This window comes from Mangifera indica, chromosome 16, assembly GCF_011075055.1.
Source record: "Mangifera indica cultivar Alphonso chromosome 16, CATAS_Mindica_2.1, whole genome shotgun sequence".
In the NCBI taxonomy this organism is placed as follows: domain Eukaryota; kingdom Viridiplantae; phylum Streptophyta; class Magnoliopsida; order Sapindales; family Anacardiaceae; genus Mangifera; species Mangifera indica.
Window position 1 is genome coordinate 6,436,020 of NC_058152.1, and position 19,438 is coordinate 6,455,457.

Sequence of the window (19,438 nt, forward strand, 5' to 3'; positions counted from 1 at the left end):
TTTATAATATCTAAATGCCTTATCACTTTTGAAGTATTTCATTTAACATCCTTATATTTTGTCTAATTTTAAAATGCTTCTATATTTTTCTTACATTTTTTTAACCTTTTCATATATTATCAAAAATCAAAACGCCCCCTATATTTTTCTAACATACATGTATTTACATTCTTATACTATTGAAATGCCCCCTCAATCTTGGAGTGTTTCATTTAGCACTCTAATATTTTTGTTAATTTCAAAATGCCCTGATATTTATCTTATATTTTATTTAACATTCTTATAAATCGTTAGATATTGAAATACCTTTATATTTTCCTAATATTTTTTATTTAACATCCTTATATATTATCTATTATCAAATTACCCGTATATTTTTTTAATATTCATTTAACTTCTTCATAAATTATCAAATATCTAAATGCCCCCTATATCATTATAAAAATAAATATATGAACTTGATTTAATAGATAAATTAAGTTTTGAATTAAAATTTGTATAAATACCTTATTATTACGAATCGATTTTTTTAACTTAAACTTAAAAACACGAATTTTATTCTTTCTGAGTAAAATGTCAAATATTGAGTGAAAAATGAAAATTTAAATAGTATAAAGAATGTATAATAGTGAGAGTTTATATAAAAGTGGTAAAAAATATTATTAATATTTTTAAAAAAATTTAAGATGTTTTTATTTAAATCTTTAAAAATTAGCATTTTTCTTAACATTAAAAAAAAAAAAGAAAAATTTTTTTTGCTTAACTTATGTAAAGGACACTTAATTTAATTTCCCTTCAAAATTAAAAAAAGAAAGGAACGCAGATAAGAGAGGGATTTGGCTTGATTGAGTTCTCATGTGTCACTGTCTCCTCACACTGACTCTCACTCCCACGCTTGCTGCTTCGACTGCCTCCATTTTCTCTTCTATTTCCCGAAATATCGGAAAAAGAAACTAACGCCCAACGCAAATTATTATTCCTTTCAAAATTCAACCCACTCTTACCTACTTTCCTTCAATTTCATCCTTATTTTACCCTCTCAAATGACGATAATCAACACCCCCATCCCATCTCCATCTTCTTCTTCTACTTCCTCCACATTTCCTCCTCCTTGCTTCACTTCCCTATACCGCAGCTCCAGGTTTTTCTTCTAATTGATCTCTTCCATGTTGCACTGAGCTGGGTTTTTTCTTTATATTTTTAATTAGTTAAGAATTAATTTGTTTCGTTCAATTTCAATGCTGATAGGGTTTTGCCTCGGGTGCCTTGTACCACCCAAAGGATTTGCCTTACCTCTAGTCTTCCAACAACAACTAATAATGTAGTTTCTAGATGCTTCTCTTCTTCTGTGGGAGTAGAAGCGTTAGTTACGTCCAAATCTGAGGATGTTACTGCGCCTCCTCGCATTGGTGATGACAAAATCGGCGTTTTGTTGCTCAATCTTGGAGGTCCTGAAACTCTCGAAGACGTCCAGCCTTTTCTGTTTAACCTTTTCGCTGATCCGGTAGCATTAACATTATTTTTTCTGCGGAAGTTTAACATTTTTGGTTAATGTTTTATTTAGAAATTTTGGTTAGGAATGTAGGGCGTGAGTGTTAAAATTTTAGTGTTCGTGAGTTATGCAGAGTCTATAATCTTTCTAATATTGTAAATAAGACCCAGTGTCCTGAAGTTGTTTCTATCAAAGTGGTGCAGCATGTCTTTTTTTAGTATCTTCCAGATAAAAAATGTTTTGCTTAAACATAATATCAATGTATATGTGGGTTAGCAGTTGAGACCTTGATACATACTCCAAACAAAAATGTGATGGTATAGAAGTCAACATATTTTGGTCTCCACCTTTTAGTATTCTTTATGTTTAACTTAAGAGAAATTTTCATGAAGCATTAGTTTCATCAATACTGAGTTTTCTCACATTATTGTAGTCTTTATACTAATTTCATTGGAGCAGGATATTATTCGACTACCAAGGCTGTTTCGTTTTCTTCAAAAGCCATTGGCACAATTCATATCGGTTGTCAGGGCACCCAAGAGCAAAGAAGGGTATGCATCGATCGGTGGTGGCTCTCCATTGCGGCAAATAACTGATACACAGGCATGCCCCTTTTATTGAATGAGCTGTATTTTCATCATAACTTGAATGTTTTATTATTTGATTTCTAGATTTTGATCAGTTTTGATTCATATACATGACTATGGATTAGAAAACGTAGTTGTTTTCGTTCATTGGATTGCTAAATATCAAAATTAGAAAAAGTAGATGACTGTTTCAAAAATTTCAGATAGTGCCTCTGTTTCAAGAAACTGATAACTGTTGGGATTGAAGCTTTGTTAAGTTGCTTTAAAAATATTGGGGAAGAATTTAGTTGAGACACTGTGTTATTGACTGTTAACTGGGAAATTTTTCATTGCTAGAGTAGCACACATTCCATACAAAGCTTCCCTGTGGGTATGCTGTCATTTTTGCATGTTTTTCTGTCTTGTAATTGTCCTTTCATCGGCTATCCTTTTCTTTGTTCAGGCAGAAGAGTTGAGAAAGTCCCTTTGGGAGAAGAATGTGCCAGCAAAGGTGTATGTTGGTATGCGTTATTGGCATCCATTTACCGAAGAAGCTATCGAACAGGTATCTTTCATCTTTATGTATTTTCCTTTGAATTTTTTTGTTAGTTTTTGATCTTTACAGCACTTCACTTCAGATCTCATTTACCTGTCATTCTACTGCCACTTGTGGGTTTGATGATGATGATTATTATTATTTTTTGTTTTTCTTTTTCATTGGTAAAGATTTGTGAAGAGTGGGTAACTACTAGCTGGTATTATATTGATTGTACATTAATATAGCTTGTTAATGCAATATCGCCTGTTAAAAAATATTCTTGGCAAACAATGATGGGGAAATTTGATAACAATTTTTGCTTTTTCCATTGCTTTCCTTTAGCATTTTTAATTGACTTCTAATTTGCGGTTTACAAAGTCTTTTTTAATTAATGAAGTCTGCAATTACTGCCCTTTATTGTTGTTCTTAGGCTATGAATCTAAATGTGTAGATTCAATGCCATTTGGGTTAACTTGACTGTTTAAAATTAGTTCTCCCCTTATAATTATGTCACCTTATTTTATCAATTATTATGCTTTATTTGTGCTTTTACCAATTCATAAATTTCCTGGATAGAACTGAGTTTTTGTGTTGATATTCAAGCTTTTTGTCTTTATTATAAAAAATAAAATTAAAAAAAATCAAGTTTTCAGTCTAAGCTGCAGGTAAATTTTGTACAAAATTTAATTTTATAACCAAGCTGCTGATTGTTCTTTAAATTTATTTTTAGATTAAAAGAGATGGAATTACAAAGCTTGTTGTGCTTCCTCTTTATCCGCAATTCTCAATATCAACTAGTGGTTCAAGCCTTCGACTCTTGGAGAGTATATTCCGGTGATGAATTTGACAAGTCATTAGCATTTAATAATAATATAACAATATGATTAACTAAATTTTTGAATAAATTAAGGATTTGTTGTACAGGGAGGATGAGTATCTAGTTAACATGCAACACACAGTTATACCTTCTTGGTATCAGCGCGAGGGATACATCAAGGCCATGGCAAATTTGATTGAGAAAGAATTAGAAAACTTTGACAACCCTGAGAAGGTTCATTCATTGGATAGATCCATCTTTCTCTCTCTGTCTATATAATTTATGATGATCAGTCTGGTTTTTTGATGTTCATAATTTGTACTATATACATGGTATATGGCAGATATAAGTTAGTTGTGTTACTGGATGAGATTTTAAAGTGAATTCCCAATGCATTTATTACACATATATAATGAAACAGAAGTAAAGTCGTCTGTTGAAGTTTTCATGAGATCATCCATGCAGCTTCCTCCTAAATTTGGGGAATTGGCATGGAAAGTATTGGGATTCACTGCTGTTCCATCAATTTGTCTTGAGTTACTGGGTTCACTTCATCTTGCAGACCATTTCATTATAGGATTTTTGTGCTGTGAAATTCATTATCTGTTTAATGTTGTCACAGTATTGATACCGAGAAAAATGTCGTTGGTAATCTTGGTAATGTAATTGTGAAGTGCTAAAAGTTTGGCTGGAAAACTTACCTGTTGGACAGGTTGACTGATAGCATAGACATATTTAATTTTGCACTGTTCCCTTTACCTTGATTTACATATTCTTTCTATGTAGAAGAATCCCGAGTTAAAAGAAGTATGATTTGTATGCCGTCATGTCAGTTTCTATGTTGGGTTAAAGTTTCTACGGCATACTTTTGCTTCAAACTGAAGATGAAAAATTGAGTTGAGCTTATATCAACTGTGTAGTAAGTTAATGGGATAGTATCTTTTTCAGTTTTCAAGCCTTGATCTGCTTAAGCTTAAGCACGATATGCATATTGATTTATCATCAGTAGAACCTTCAGATCTCAAGCAGCTGAGCTATTATGAAAGGAACTTTTATACCAGGCTTAAAACTGCTAAGACCAGCACTAAAAGGCTAGGTTTTTACATATTGACTTAATTTGGATAGTTTCTAGGAGGAACCATCTGGAGCTGTTAAGCTGAAAAACGTGGAAATAAAATTAAAAAAGCAAAGAAATTATTAGAGATCTTAATTTAGGTCATTTACATATTGTTAATTCAGGATGAACTTGAAGCTGACTGGTAGCATATAGAATATGCACTTATTCAACCCCACAAAGCTTTTGTAATCCTATTTTGCTATCATGCTCATCCTTATTGAATTGACTCTAAGATGCCAGGTTGTATTACATCTTATTTTACAAATATAGCAAGGTTTGGGAATTTTTTAGAGATTTACTAAGTTTATTATATCTTTTCTTCTTAGCTATTTTGAGCTTTGGGAATGTTTTCAGAGATTCCGTCCCTATATTCAAGTAATTTGTTTTATGAGAAAACAACCTTCAAGGTTTTTTTTTTTGTTGTCAAGTACCTTATATGACCCATCTTTACTCAGCATTTGGTGGAACAAATTTGAGTCTATCACGTTCAACAAAACTTTCACATCCTTAGCTCTTCTGGTCTTTTTCCATGCTATCTATATTTTGCGTATACAATTTTTTGTTACTTTCTACATCTGCTTCGGAAAAGGTGTTTTGTAACTTTGTGTTTGAGGTTTGGAATTGTAGACCTTCTAGGACTCCAATTATAGAAGCACTCCTCAATTTGCTATAAACCTTCATTTTAAGTTAAGCTAGTGGCTGCTGCTTTGACGACTGAGTTCTATTCCTGCTTTAAGTTGGCATGTATGACTGTTGGGATTTGAACTTGGTTGCTGTGCATAGTGTTAAATATTTGTGACCAGTCATTAACCTTTGAATGTGCTAAATATCTTCGATAGTGTTTTAGGGATAATGTTTGTTCAATAACTTTCTTACTCTACTCTGTCTGGAACTTACCTTTCTTTTTGGTCTAAAATATGAGCAAAAGTGAGTATGACATAGTGCTCCTTGTTTTCCTCCTTACATTAGCCCTGTAAATGTTTGCTTCAATTCATGACCTCTTACTGTGGTCAATTGAAGAACCCCTGTGATGTCACTATGTCTGGAAGTCATCAGCTAATATTTTTTTAATGACAGTAATATATTGTTTCACTTGAATAAAGATCTGTGATTATCAATTCCTTTGTTGCTTTGGAAGCACCTCTTTATTGTACATCTAAGTGTTAAGATTTTGAAATAAGCTTAATTAGATTTGTACATTGTTCTTTTATGTTTGTAAGCACACTCATGATAGAATGTTTATAGGTTATGATATTTTTTAGTGCACATGGTGTCCCACTTGCATATGTGGAAGAGGCTGGTGATCCTTACAAGGCCGAGATGGAGGAATGTGTGGATCTAATAATGGAAGAGTTAGAAAAGAGAAAGATAACCAATCGATACACTCTAGCATATCAGGTAATATTTTGTTAGATACACTTGAAATTCTTATCAACCTTATTAATTTTTTTTCCAAGTTGTCTATTGTGTATATTTCATTTACTATCATTGCAGTCTGTTGATGGTTAACAAAATGTTTTACAGAGTAGAGTTGGGCCTGTGGAGTGGTTGAGACCCTATACCGATGAAACAATCATTGAGTTAGGAAAAAAAGGAGTGAAAAATCTTTTGGCTGTCCCTATTAGGTAATGCTATTGCAGTTTTTATAACCGTAATACCTGGGGTATTAGTATATCTGCTGCATATGGATAAACTTTTAGTTGCTCACCCTTACTTTATGATTAAAATTTATGTTTTTGAACTGGAAATTCTTATCTTTTTGTATTTGATTTACAGTTTTGTCAGTGAGCATATTGAAACTTTAGAAGAAATTGATGTTGAGTACAAAGAGTTGGCTCTAGAGTCAGGTATAGAAAAATGGGGACGTGTCCCAGCATTAGGATGTGAACCGTCCTTCATTTCAGACTTGGCTGATGCTGTGATTGAGAGTCTTCCTTATGTTGGGGTTATGGCTGTTTCGAATCTTGAGGCTCGACAGGTAATCCTTATTGCTTTCACACGAAATTTCGTAATAACTAAAAAGTTCTGTGCTACTGCAGAGGTAAAGGATCTTACATATAAACCTGATTTCAGAAAGCCTTTAAATTAAAGAATAGCAAAATGGTTATTAATATATTTTGAGTAGTTGATATAACTTGTAATACCTATCTCCACCCATGCCTAGTCTTTTGTAATGGCAAAAATATAAGTATAAATCTTCAGGAGCATGGCATGCTTTATTTATGTTCTCAAAAGTTTGGTCCTTTCTAGCTTGTTGATGCGTGTAGAAGTAATGTGTTAGGATTACCTTAAATTATAATATTAATGGAAATAATAGAAATTAAATATTAGGATAATATTTGAATAATGGAATTAGGATGATAATAGAATTGGATAATCTTAGAATAATGAAAGATTAGGATAATTATTGAATTAATTGCATATAATTGAGGATTTAATATACTTTGAAATAGGAAAGGATATTATGATTTGAGAAGAATGAAAGGAGCAGTGATAGTAAGGAAAAAGGGAGACAAAAAAATGTTAGAGTTTTGGGTATTTTAGCCATAGAAAGCCTTAGGGTTGTTTAGGGAGGTTTCCAATGCCTTGAATAATTGGATTGGAGGCCCTGGTTCCTTGCGTTGTGTGTAATATCCTAATCCAATAGTTTAACTTATTGTTAAGATATTGTCCACTTTAAACACAGTCAATCATGGTTTTGCTTTTAGACTTTATAATCCAAAACGTGTTTTAACAGTTTAAAGAGCTTGCAGAGTATTTAACCAGTCATCATCTTAATATTTCCAAGCGATGTGAGATGCATACACATGTATAACATTTCTCCTGTGTTTTGTCAATGTGAGATTCATCGAAGGGTCTTACAATCACCCCCCTTACGGACTTATTGTCCTTATTGAGATTTGCCTCATCATTACTCAAGGGGACACGTAGAGTGACTTTGATACCATTTGTAATATCTTGGCTCAATGGCCCGACTCACTATCAAAATATTATTCACTTTGGACATACAGTTAATCATGGTTTTTCGTCTGAATTTTGCAACCCAAAACGTCTCCTATAAGGCTTGCATGAACTTCATGATCTAGTTCATGACATTGGATCAACCATGCTCGAATCGTAACAAGTTCAAAGATGAACTTCATGATCTAGTTTACCCATAAGGCTTACATTTAAAGTGCATCATTCTCGATTTGCATTGTAGAATTCATTACAATTTTGTATTATAAAGGTATGCAACCATATTGGAGTAACTCATATGATTTGATTATGATTAATATTCCATTTTACAAGATACACTTATAAACATCACTGTCTATTCAATCAGTGAGTTCATACTTTTATAAATTAAAAAAAGTATTCACATTTATTTCGAGAATTCAAGAATATTTCTTAATTATTGTCCATTGACATCAGTTTGTACAAGATTGATATCTTCTGTAAGTGCTTTAAGCAAATGAGATATCAATATGAGTGTATAACATAATGTACACCATAAATCTAACAACGAACGCTAATAGCATTTAATCATCTTTGTTTCTCACTTCTTGTGTTTCACAATTTAGTCCCCAAGAAAGTCATGTATTATGTGACTTTGTGAGAAATCATTTTAGATTTTTTCATGTTGAATTTTTCAACATCTTGTCTAGGTATACATTTTGAGTTAAAATTCAATATTCTATACGATGACAACAATATATCATACTAGGAGGATATAAATTACCTTTACAGAGTCCTTCATGAAAAACTAGTTGGATAACTAAGTATTTTTACCGTATGCAAGTACGATATCCTATTATAAACATACATGATTAGAAATATCATTGTGCTCCCACTATATTTTTGTGAACACAAGATTCAAATTAATTTCGATTAAATCAAAAGCTTATATGGTTTTCTCTAAATGAACAAGTGATGATCAATAGGTGTGAACGACCACACGATTTAAATGGAATTGTTCTAGAATTTCAGAGGTGTGAATGACCACACGAACGAGTGATGATCGAGTTGGCTACTGAGTAAATGTCTGCTTGGTATCGATCGTTCACTATTGACTACTGATCGTTTAGAAGTCAATTTTTTCTTTTTTTATATTTTGTCCAATTTGTAATACTTTAACACAATCTTTAGACTTGTTAGCATTTATAACTTACGTTTTTTTCATCATTAAAATGCCTAGGGGTTCAATAATTTTTCCTTTTTGATTGTGACAAAAAACTAAGTTACAATCGAATTTTTTTGAAGTCAAAACTAAAAAATGCATTATTTATCTCCCTCTTTCTAAAGGCCTATAAACTCCCCATTTCTTTAACATTCATTTACCAGTATTTACCATTAACAATTTTAGAAAAAAAAAATTGGACCTAGTTTACCTTGTTTTATCTCTTTCCCTTTTTTTGTTAACAATAAAAAAGTTAATGCTGAGATATAAATTAATGTCCAATCAAGACAAGTGTAAGAAATTCAAAGCATAAGCAAACTTCAACAAACATGTGTAGGGTTCCAAATATCCATAAAAGTTCAGAAAAACAAAATATCCATCAAAGTTTAACATCCAACAAAGTTCAAACATAAACCAAAACATAACAACATGTTAGTCATCAAAGTTTAGACAAAATTTGACTACAAGCATGTTAGTCATGAGAGAGATGATGATGTGCCTCAAAATCATCTGCAAGTAAAAGACGAATGAGCTAATGCAAGATCATTTATATTTCTCCATCCAGTCCCTAAGCTCTTGCTAAAGACAAGCTTGCTCCTCCATGAGCTGATCTTGCCTTTGTAAAATTTGATATTGCCGCTAGTAAATCTCTTCTTGCCTTTAATGAGAGGTTGAGTGACAAGTGTTCAAAGTAGTAACCATACTACTCAAACCATTTAACCTCTTATCATACCCATGACACTGTATATGAATCTCATCCATGTTGAGTTGAAGTGCTTGAAAACCTTCACTCATAAAACTCATCATGTTGGTGAGTTGGCCTTGAATAGTATCCTCATTATCATCATCCAATCTTGGCCTCTTTTTGGGTCTAGAACTAGATTCTGGAATATCACTTGCTTAAACTTGAGGAACCTCAAATTGGTCTTCATTTTCTTTTGCCAAAATAGGTGGAGGTTTTTCATTCTGAGCTTTTTCTTCTTCTTATTCTATAAACCTGTACCCTCCTTGCCAATTTGGTTCATTCATTTTCATCCTCATAAGCAATTGAGTTGTGAAGGGAAGATTGTCCTTGAAAGGTTTCCTATGATGGGCTTCTTCTTCACTTAAATCAAATCCCAAGTTTTGAGCAATAAAGAGATTAGCATCCCAAATTGAATCTAATGTTCCTCATGTCTCATAGAGTATATTCGATTGATTAACCATCTAGCTTTGTCGATCCGAGTGTTATTCACACCATAATACATTAAAATCATATCTTGAATAGTAACTTGTCCATAGGGCTGGACTCAAAGCAAGCTTTTTTAGGCTCAAAATGAGCTTTGTTTGAACGAGCGTGAACACAAATATGAGATAATGAGCTCAAGCCCGAATACAAGCTTGGGAGTACAAACGAAAGCAAGCCCAAGTTGAAACTTGAACAAGTGTCTTGCTTAATTTGCGAGTCGAGCACGATTTGGTTTTGTTAATAAATAAACTTTGAAACAACATCATACAACCAAGCCAGATGAGCTTGAGATGCGAGCCTGAAACCAATTAGAGTGAACTTGAGCCTAAACACATGATCTGAGCTAAGTGCAAGTCGATCATGAACACTAAAATTATAAAGCGAGTTGAACACGGACACGTGTTCAACAAGCTCAGTTAGCCCAAGCCTTGACTCACTAAAAACGAGTTCAGCCTTGTTTGGACTTGGCTCGGCTCGGTTCGGTTCTGTTCGGCTCAACTCCAACCCTACTTTTCCATTTGACCTATTTCGAGCATTTAGAGTGTAAGAAATGATCCTATGTAGCATTTTCATAATTGGGCTCCCCATCTTTGATGATTTTGATGTACGTGAATCATACTCTTTATGTCCACTCAAATCTATCCATGCTCTATTTGACCCAAACTCAGAAGGTGCATTCAAAATACCCTCACAATTACAATCAAGCCCTTCAGCTAACAACTTTAGGATCACCTTACACTCTTTCTCTCAATATAAACTCCATTGTATAATCTACAATGTTGTTTCACCATCTATAGCTATTCTTAATGAACTATAAAACTCATAGACTCAGATCACATAAACATCCTCCTCATGAAAAACAATCTCTCCCAACGCATTCGCCTAATGATTTCTAACAATTTATCAACAATATTTGTTTCAAGTAGTGTAGGCAAAAATAGGCACCTTTCGATACTATCTGATCTGTGGTGAATAGTTTCCAAGGTTACCTCTTAGGCATCATCCTAGACTTAGATGTTCATAGTGAGACGGCAGACGATGGTTGGAGAAGGCGTTTTTGGTCTTTGGAGGCATTTTTTCTTGTATTTAGCAACTTAGTAAAGGAATTTAGTAGGAGCAGCTAGGGCTGGATTCGAGCAGAGCCGAGCCTGAGCTCGAGCTCGAGCTCGGCTCGGTTCATATATGGGTGGCTCGAGTTCGAGCTCGAGCTCGGCTAAAGCCTGCTCGTTTCGGGCTTGAATTCGGTTCGACTCGTTTTTCGTTATCAAAACGACATCGTTTTTAATATATATTGGTCAAAACGACGTCGTTTTGTATCAAAAATTTTAATTAAAAAATCTGACGAGTAGTTAATTCACAATACTTGAGCAGGGAGAAGAAGATTTAGATGGAAAAAGGTGATAATAGGGGATAAAATGTCGGATTAGGGTTTTATGAAAAATTGAAAGTGATGATCTAGATTAATTTTTTTGTTTATAAAGTTGCAGGAACGATCGGTACTAATGCAATTTTTTAATATTTTTGAAATAACGCGTGGTGGAATGATCGTTACTTCATTAGTAATGATCTGTACATATGCAAAGTGTCTAAAAGTTTTGAATATCCGGTTGACCTACAAGCATGAATGAACGATACTTAACATGAATGTTCATTCATGACATAATATCCAGATTTTTGAAAGTTTTATGTAATTTTACGAAGATCAAAACAACTTAAGACATAAATCTTAGATATTTTGACCAATTTAAGGACATTCAATGTGATTCGAATTTCAATCAATTTTAAACACAAGTTTAAATTGTTTCGATTCGAATCCACATTACGTGTTTATGCAAATATAAGTGTAAAAGCATTCAAAATCAGTCACATCTATTCATATCTCATGCAATTTACATATAATATGCATGTATACCAGAAAGTATATGCATGTATACCAGAAAGTCAATCAAAATAGCAGACAATATAATCACAAACAAGAATCATAGTATTGAAAACATTATGCACTTGGTTTGCATTGAACATGCTAAATTTTCTTCGAATGAAGCTAAATCGATCATTATCAAGAAGCTTAGTAAAAATATCAACAAGTTCATTAGTAGTATCAATAGTTTCAATTTTAATATCACCCTTGCTAATATGATCACGCAAAAAATGGTGCCTAATGTCTATATGCTTAGTTCTAGAGTGCAAGATATGATTTTTAGAAAGTTGGATGACACTTGTATTATTACAAAAGATTAAAATTTTTTTCATTTTAAAACCAAAATCTATTAATTGTTGTCTCATCCATAAAAGTTGTGCATAACAACTAATCACGGAAACGTATTCGACTTCTGTAGTAGAAGTTGCCATCGAGTTTTGTTTCCTTGAAACCATGAAACCAACATATTTCCTAAAAATTAACAAGGGTCACTTGTGCTCTTTTTATCAATCCTACACATCCAAAATTGACATTCGAAAATGCCTTTAATTTGAATAAAAATCCCTTGAGGATGCCACAAATCAATGTTCGAGGTGCACTTAAGGTATCTCAAAATTCTTTTCACAACAATTAAGTGTGATTATGTGGATTTGCTTGAAATCTAGCATATATGCAAACACTAAACATTATATTGGGTCTAGATGCTGTTGAATATAATAATGAACCTATCATGCTTGTATATACTTTTATATCAACACTTTTACCTCTCTCATCCACATCTAGCTTGATTAAAGTGCTTATGGGAGGGGGTTACTCCTTTGCATCACACATTTTGAATCTTTTAAGGAGATCTTTCATGTATTTCGATTAGTTGAGCAAAATTTCCTCTTTGAGTTGTTTGATTTGAAGACCAAAGAAGTAGTTGAACTTTTCCATCATTTTCATTTTAACTTCTCCCTACATCGTCTTAGAAAATTCTCTACATAGAGATTCATTAGTAGCACTAAGGATAATATCATCTATATAAATTTGCACTATTAAAATATTATTTTTATGCTTTTTAATATGTAAGGTGGATTCCACCCTTCCTTTTGTAAAGTCATTTTCAATAAGAAAATTGCTTAATCTTTCATTCCAAACTCTATAGGCTTACTTTTAACTGTGAAGAGCTTTTGTAAGTTTGAAAACATGGTTTGAAAATACATGATTTTCAAAACTAGGAGGTTGTTTAACATATATCTGCTCTTGTATAAAACCATTTAGAAAAACACTTTTGACATCTATTTGAAATAATTTAAAATCTAAATAGCGTGCATAAACAAGTAATATTCTAATAGCTTCTAATCTAGCTATGAGAGCATAAGTTTCATCGAAATTAATACCTTCCTTATGAGAGGAGCCTTGCGCAACTAGTCTAGCTTTGTTTCTTACAATACCATCAACTTCAACCATCTTGTTTCAGAATACCCATTTTGTGCCGATTTTAGGATGATCTATTGGCCTTGGAACTAGTTTCTAAACTTTGTTTCTCTCAAATTGATCCAATTCCTCATGCATAGCTAACATCCAACTCTTTATCTTCAAGGGTTTCTTTTACCTTGGGTTTCATTTGTGATAAAAATGCCACAAATTGGCATGTTTTCCTCAATGGAGCTCTTGTCCTTACTCCTTGGGTGGGTTCTCCAATTATCTTTCCTTCCTTCACTTCAGCCTTCATCCTTGGATATGCAGATTTTTGTTATGGTTCTTGAGGTTTTATGATTTCATCTTCTTGTTCCTTGACCTCAATTTAATTTGTAGGTCTTCCATAAGCTCAATAACTTCATCTTCATTTATATTCTCTACATACTTAGAAGATTCATCACATACCACATGTATAGATTCTTCAACTAAGAGAGTTCTCTTGTTGAAGACTTTATATGCTTTGGAGGAGATAATATATGAAAATTGTTTCATTCGACTTGTCATCAAGTTTTCCTAAGTTATCATTACTATTATTGAGCACAAAACATTTGCTTCAAAGAGATAAAGTATGCAATATTAGGTTTTTTTATTTTCCCCTTTGAACAACTTATATGGAGTTTTCTTGAGGATTGACTGAATCATGTTCCTATTTATGATGTAACATGATGTATTTTGGCAAGTTATGCTCACACAACATAGTCCAAGCTATTTCTACTAGTGTTCTATTTCTTGTCTCAACAACTTCGTTTTGCTGAGGAGTTTTAGGTGCCAAGAAATTGTGCTGAATGCCATGCTCAATGCAAAATGATTCAAAATCCAAGTTTTCAAATTTTTTTCCATGATCACTTTTAATGTTTGTAATTGCATAACCTACTTGGTTTTGCAATTTTCAAACAAATGAAACAAATGCGTGAAATGCATTACTTTTATGAGCAAGAAGCAAGACTCAAGTAATTCTAGAAAAATCATCAATTATTACTAAACAATAATGCTTTTCACCTAGACTTGTAGTTCTAAATGGTTCACACAAATCTATATGCAAAAGTTGAAAGGGTCTTGAGATTGAAATATAATTTTTTGGTTTAAAAACAAATCTTTGTTTGTTTGCCTTTCATATAAACATCACATGCATGATCCTTTTTTAAAAACAATTTTGACAAACCTTTTACTAAATTTCTTTTTTAGAGTTTTTGTAAAATATCAGTGCTTGTATGTACTAATCTCCTATGCCATAGTCACATTTCTTTCTCCTTGGTTAATATGAGGCATAAGTCTCTAGATGCAATGTCATGCAAGTCTATAATGCACACATTTGAATGCTTATAACTGATGAATGCAATTGTATTTGTGCTAGCATCAACAATCTCACAACATAAAGTATATAAGCTAAATTTGAAACTCTTATCACGCAATTGACTTACACCAAGTAAATTATGCTTAAGACCTTTAACAAACAAAACATTATTTGTTGAAAAAGAAGAGTTACCTATGGTGTTGATCCCAACTACCCTTCATTTAGAGTTGTCACCAAAATTGATGTTTCCTCCATCTTTGGCTTTCAAGGGGGAGAATAGACTTCTATTTCCCGTTATATGTCTTGAGCATTCACTATCCAAGTACCACTTGTTAGAGGACATCAAAGATGAATGCAAATGTGCCTACAACACAAGTCAATATATTTACTTTTTGTTATCCAAATGGTTTTGAGTTAAATAATGTTAGTTTTCGACATTCCCTTAGGAACTCAAACCTTGATTTTAAAAGGTTTATCATTCCTATTTGGACATTGTCTAATAGTATACCTAACAAACAAACAATATTTGTATTCCATATACAATGCATGTAGTTTCTTTATAGAACTATAAGTGTTTATGAAGGGATTACCCCCATTTTATTTGTACACCTTTGCTATTATGACTACTTCTTTGAGATGCAAGCATGTAATCCAATGTTTTAGTGCCTATTTTAAAATTTTTAAATAACTCATTTGAACTAGGCATTTTATCTTTCAATTCTTCATACTCTTCTTTAATGCATGTCAATTCTTTCAAGTATGATTCTTTTTCATTTGATATTACTTCAAAATTAATCTTTAATTTATCATGCTCGTGAGATTGTGTCATGCTCCTTTTTTATGCATACTAGTTGTTTCTTTAATGTTTTGTATTTAGTTTGCTTGTATTCATACTCATCCATTAAAGATTCAAATGCTTCTTGCAATTCATTTAAGGAGTATGAGTTAAAATTGTTTACCTCATCCTGGTCGCTTTTGGTCATGAAGCATATGTTGGCCTTTTCTTCCTCTGACTCGCTTTCATCACTCTAGTTATCACTCTTGCTCCATGTGGCAATGAGAACTTTCTTTTTAAATCTGCTCCTTTTTTTCTTTCTTGACAATCTTGGCAAATGTGTCTCGCTTTTTTGCATTCAAAGCATATTATTTCATTTTTACTCCTTTCGCTGTCTTCCTTCCCTTGTCTAACTAATCCTTTTCCTTTAAACCTCTTAGAGTTTGACAAGAACTTGCTGAACTTTCTTGCTAGAAGGCTCAACAAGGTTGGGAATACAATTTAAGCACAATGGTTTCTCTCAAGGATTTGAGTTTGAGCTTAGTGAGAGAAGGGGATGAATGAGCAATGAAAAAATTTAGCCAAGAATTATCACAAGAAGTTTTCTAACCCTTATTCACTTGAAACTTGCTCAATTTATAGACAAAATGAGACCGAGATTGAAATGGGACCATTGGAATTAAGATTATAGTTGTTCAGTTTCGAAAGATACATTTTTTTTCTAAAAATGGTGTAGGAATAGTCGATATTGTCAATTTCAGCTAAAGGTCAATCTCGGTCAGAGCTCCCAACGATTAACTTTAAACCTTGGAGGGGGTACAATATTAGTGTCAATTGTTTCTGCCAAGATGGAATGTTCCAGAATTTTAGAGGCATGATTGACCACGTTCATGTTGGATACCGAGTAAATATTTGTCTTGTACTGATCGTTCACTTTAGACTACAGATCATTCCTAACTTAATTTCTGCAATCTTTTACATTTTATCCAATTGTAATGTTTTAACATATTCTTTAGACTTGTTAACATTTATAACTTATATTTTTATCATTGTCAAAACACTTAGGGGTTCAACACAAACATTTTTTTTTCTCAATCAAACAAATTATTTCGGTCTTTATTGATTAATTTGATTAATTGTAGCTTGAATAGTCAAGTTTGTATAATTTAATTAATGACCCTTTAGTTCCAAAACTTCAATTTCGGATCTAATTGTGTGATTGCGTGAATTCAAGCAACATGTTTCATGACTAGCAAATGTGTTTAAGATGTACGTGATGGCATATAGTAGTTCGATCTTCCGTGTGTCGTAGTAATAAAGTTAAAAAATTTGTCATTGTTGAAATTTGATTAAACGGTTTAGGGTGAATTGGTCAATGCTTAAACTGTTTGATCGAATCGTTTGATTGTAGAGCCTTAGGATGCAATTTGAATCGAGTAGTTAAAAATCTTGTTGATCAAATCTTAGAAATTTTAGGTTCGATTTTGCATGAATTCTTTCGACATCATGTCATTCAGATCCAATGGGATTTGAGGGTATAAAATGCCCTCCCATGATTCTATGACATCTTGGGAGACGTTCTTGAGCAATTATTATGCGAAAAATTGCACGATAACTCGAGATCTCGTGCAACAATACAAGACCGGATGGTATTCAATCCCAATTGATCAGTTTTTCAACAAAAGCCAATTAAACTCATGCAAACCAAAATCAAAATAAAATTAAACAAACATAATCATGTTGGATCATATAATGAATTTAAATTACATCCTAAAATCATAAAACATAAATTTCATTCAAAACTATTGTATGTATAACATTGAACCCTTAGGCTTAGATACCACTTGAAAGGGATTTGTGATCTCTATTATAACAATAATATGCAACAAAAACATAATTAAATTAACAAATTTTAGATCGCATCATGTCCCCACAGATTAAAGGGCGATATACATACAATATTATGTGTTATCAAACTTGCTTTTTGGAAGCTTCACCTTTCAGGATTCTGCCTTGAATACATTTTTGGAACTTTCACAACTCCCTACAATGTTGTAAGCTCTCCACTTGTCCACACGAAGATAGCCACAAACACGACATGTCATCAAGGGAGCTAAGAGCTTAGGCAATTACTAGATTGCCATGGATTGAATTAAATGGGAGTTTTCTCTATTAAACTAGGGTGGACTACTCTCAACTGAACATATAGAATGAGTTGAATTTATGCAAAAATTTAACTTTGTCAAACTCTTACGAATTATATTTTAGCTTCTCAACTTTTGATTGTTATTGTTTGACTCCTAAAGCTTTAATATGTTGTATTTAGGTCCAATAATGGGTAAGACATTTATTGTGATATAATTGGATGCATGTTACTCTTTAATAGAGTTTGAAATCACGACATTTAGGTGTGATCCACTCTATATGTAATAAGTCTATAACCTTTTAATCATGATTATCAACCCCTATTGTGTGTGACTCATATGTTTTCAATCATGTTAATAGTGAATAATTTCGTTATCGATCTACAACTAATCAACATATATTCACAAACCATGAGCGGTTTTTAGCAAGACATCATGACTACCCAAAATTCACTGAAAGATTGGTGTTAATCTTTTGGTGGTATAATTATCGTGCATTCAAATCATTTTATCAATCGATATTTTATCAAGATTGAGATACAAAAATAGCATTTATCTCATATCATCCTTGATATTAATGTTTTTTTGGTCAAACAATGGCCATATTAATAGTGGATTTGGCACGACTCTATGAATTTTTAATATGTTGTCATAATGAAACTACGGGGTGAGATATGTACTCTCGTACCCAAGAGTGATAAATCATGTGTTAATCCATTATAGTTGTGATAGGCATTGTGATGTAGTCAACTACCATCGTGTTGATTGCCCTAAGAAAAATTTTATATTAGGTTAGTATCAAACTAAAACGATTGGTACATATGATACTTTAGTGACCTTAAGTTGAAGGATTATATGTACCATTATCCATTAAAGGATATGTGTCAGGGACACTTGGGAAACCTATCATGATAACCCTCTGTTTGAATGTTTATAAAGTAAGTTTCTCATGGAATAAATCAACCAGCACTTGAGAGAATAAGCATATCTTTGTGTAACATTTCTCAACCCTTGTTATATCCTGATGAAAAACCATCTTAGAATCAACTTGTGTATGATGGTGCTTTTGTATCATTAGCTTTGTTTGATAGAAAGTTTGGTGTTTTTTGCAGTCTTTGGTCCCACTTGGCAGTGTAGAAGAGTTATTGGCAACATATGATTCAAAACGTACTGAACTTCCTCCACCTGTGATAGTCTGGGAATGGGGTTGGACTAGAAGTGCGGAGACTTGGAATGGAAGAGCTGCTATGCTGGCAGTGCTTGTTCTATTGCTCCTTGAAGTTACCACTGGAGAGGGGTTTCTGCATCAATGGGGCATTTTACCTTTATTTCGGTGAATAATATCTAACTGCCTCTCTCTTTCCTACTCCTTAAGACCATCGGGTGTAAATTTCATGCATTCTATTAGCATTACCTTATACATGCATTACAACGGATATAGAAGCTGAATTGAAATCTATTGTGACTCTATGATTGGATTTGGCTAAATAGTATAGGCGCAAGTAGCGCAATGCCTACCCTTGTAGGTGGACAGGAAAGGGAAATGTAGTGTCTATACTTCATGCAATGTTATTCAAATGAAAAATTTGTAAAGTTTTGGCCTCAGTATTTGAATATTGTATTTGTAGTTGTATGGTAGAGATAAATGGTATTTTATTATTTTTCAATTTATTTTTATGTCGATACAAAACAATTGATTTTGAACTCATACGTTCCAAATTTTCAACTGTATGGTCATGGAGATCCGACAATGGGTCTACTTGTGATTTTTCATTTGGTGAGTCAATCATTGAGCATTTATTGATCACAACTGTTCAATTACAATATAGATTGTGACTCTAAAACTGTACCCAAGTCTCTCACCTCTATCAATCTTGGATCATAGAATAATTTACACTATTTTGACTGTAGAAATTAAGCTTT

At 32.8% G+C, this 19,438-nt stretch overlaps 1 protein-coding gene across 1 annotated transcript; it reads left to right on the forward strand.

Moving 5' to 3' along the window:
* The first annotated feature begins 843 nt into the window (after positions 1-843).
* Positions 844-19,120, forward strand: LOC123199450 (ferrochelatase-2, chloroplastic). The gene is made up of 10 exons (XM_044614461.1): positions 844-1,141; positions 1,249-1,504; positions 1,952-2,095; positions 2,522-2,623; positions 3,327-3,430; positions 3,521-3,647; positions 5,776-5,928; positions 6,055-6,155; positions 6,307-6,508; positions 18,628-19,120. Exons 1-10 carry the CDS (start codon positions 1,044-1,046, stop codon positions 18,850-18,852), a joined length of 1,512 nt encoding a protein of 503 aa, XP_044470396.1. The 5' UTR covers positions 844-1,043; the 3' UTR covers positions 18,853-19,120.
* The last annotated feature ends 318 nt before the right edge of the window (positions 19,121-19,438 follow it).

What these genes read in the sequence shown, in the direction of transcription:
- LOC123199450 (XM_044614461.1), top strand. Translation starts at nt 1,044, where the DNA reads ATGACGATAATCAACACCCCCATCCCATCTCCATCTTCTTCTTCTACT. An exon ending in CCGAAGAAGCTATCGAACAG is followed by an intron (nt 2,624 to 3,326) that starts GTATCTTTCATC and finishes ATTTATTTTTAG; the next exon opens with ATTAAAAGAGATGGAATTAC. An exon ending in CTTTTGGCTGTCCCTATTAG is followed by an intron (nt 6,156 to 6,306) that starts GTAATGCTATTG and finishes TTTGATTTACAG; the next exon opens with TTTTGTCAGTGAGCATATTG.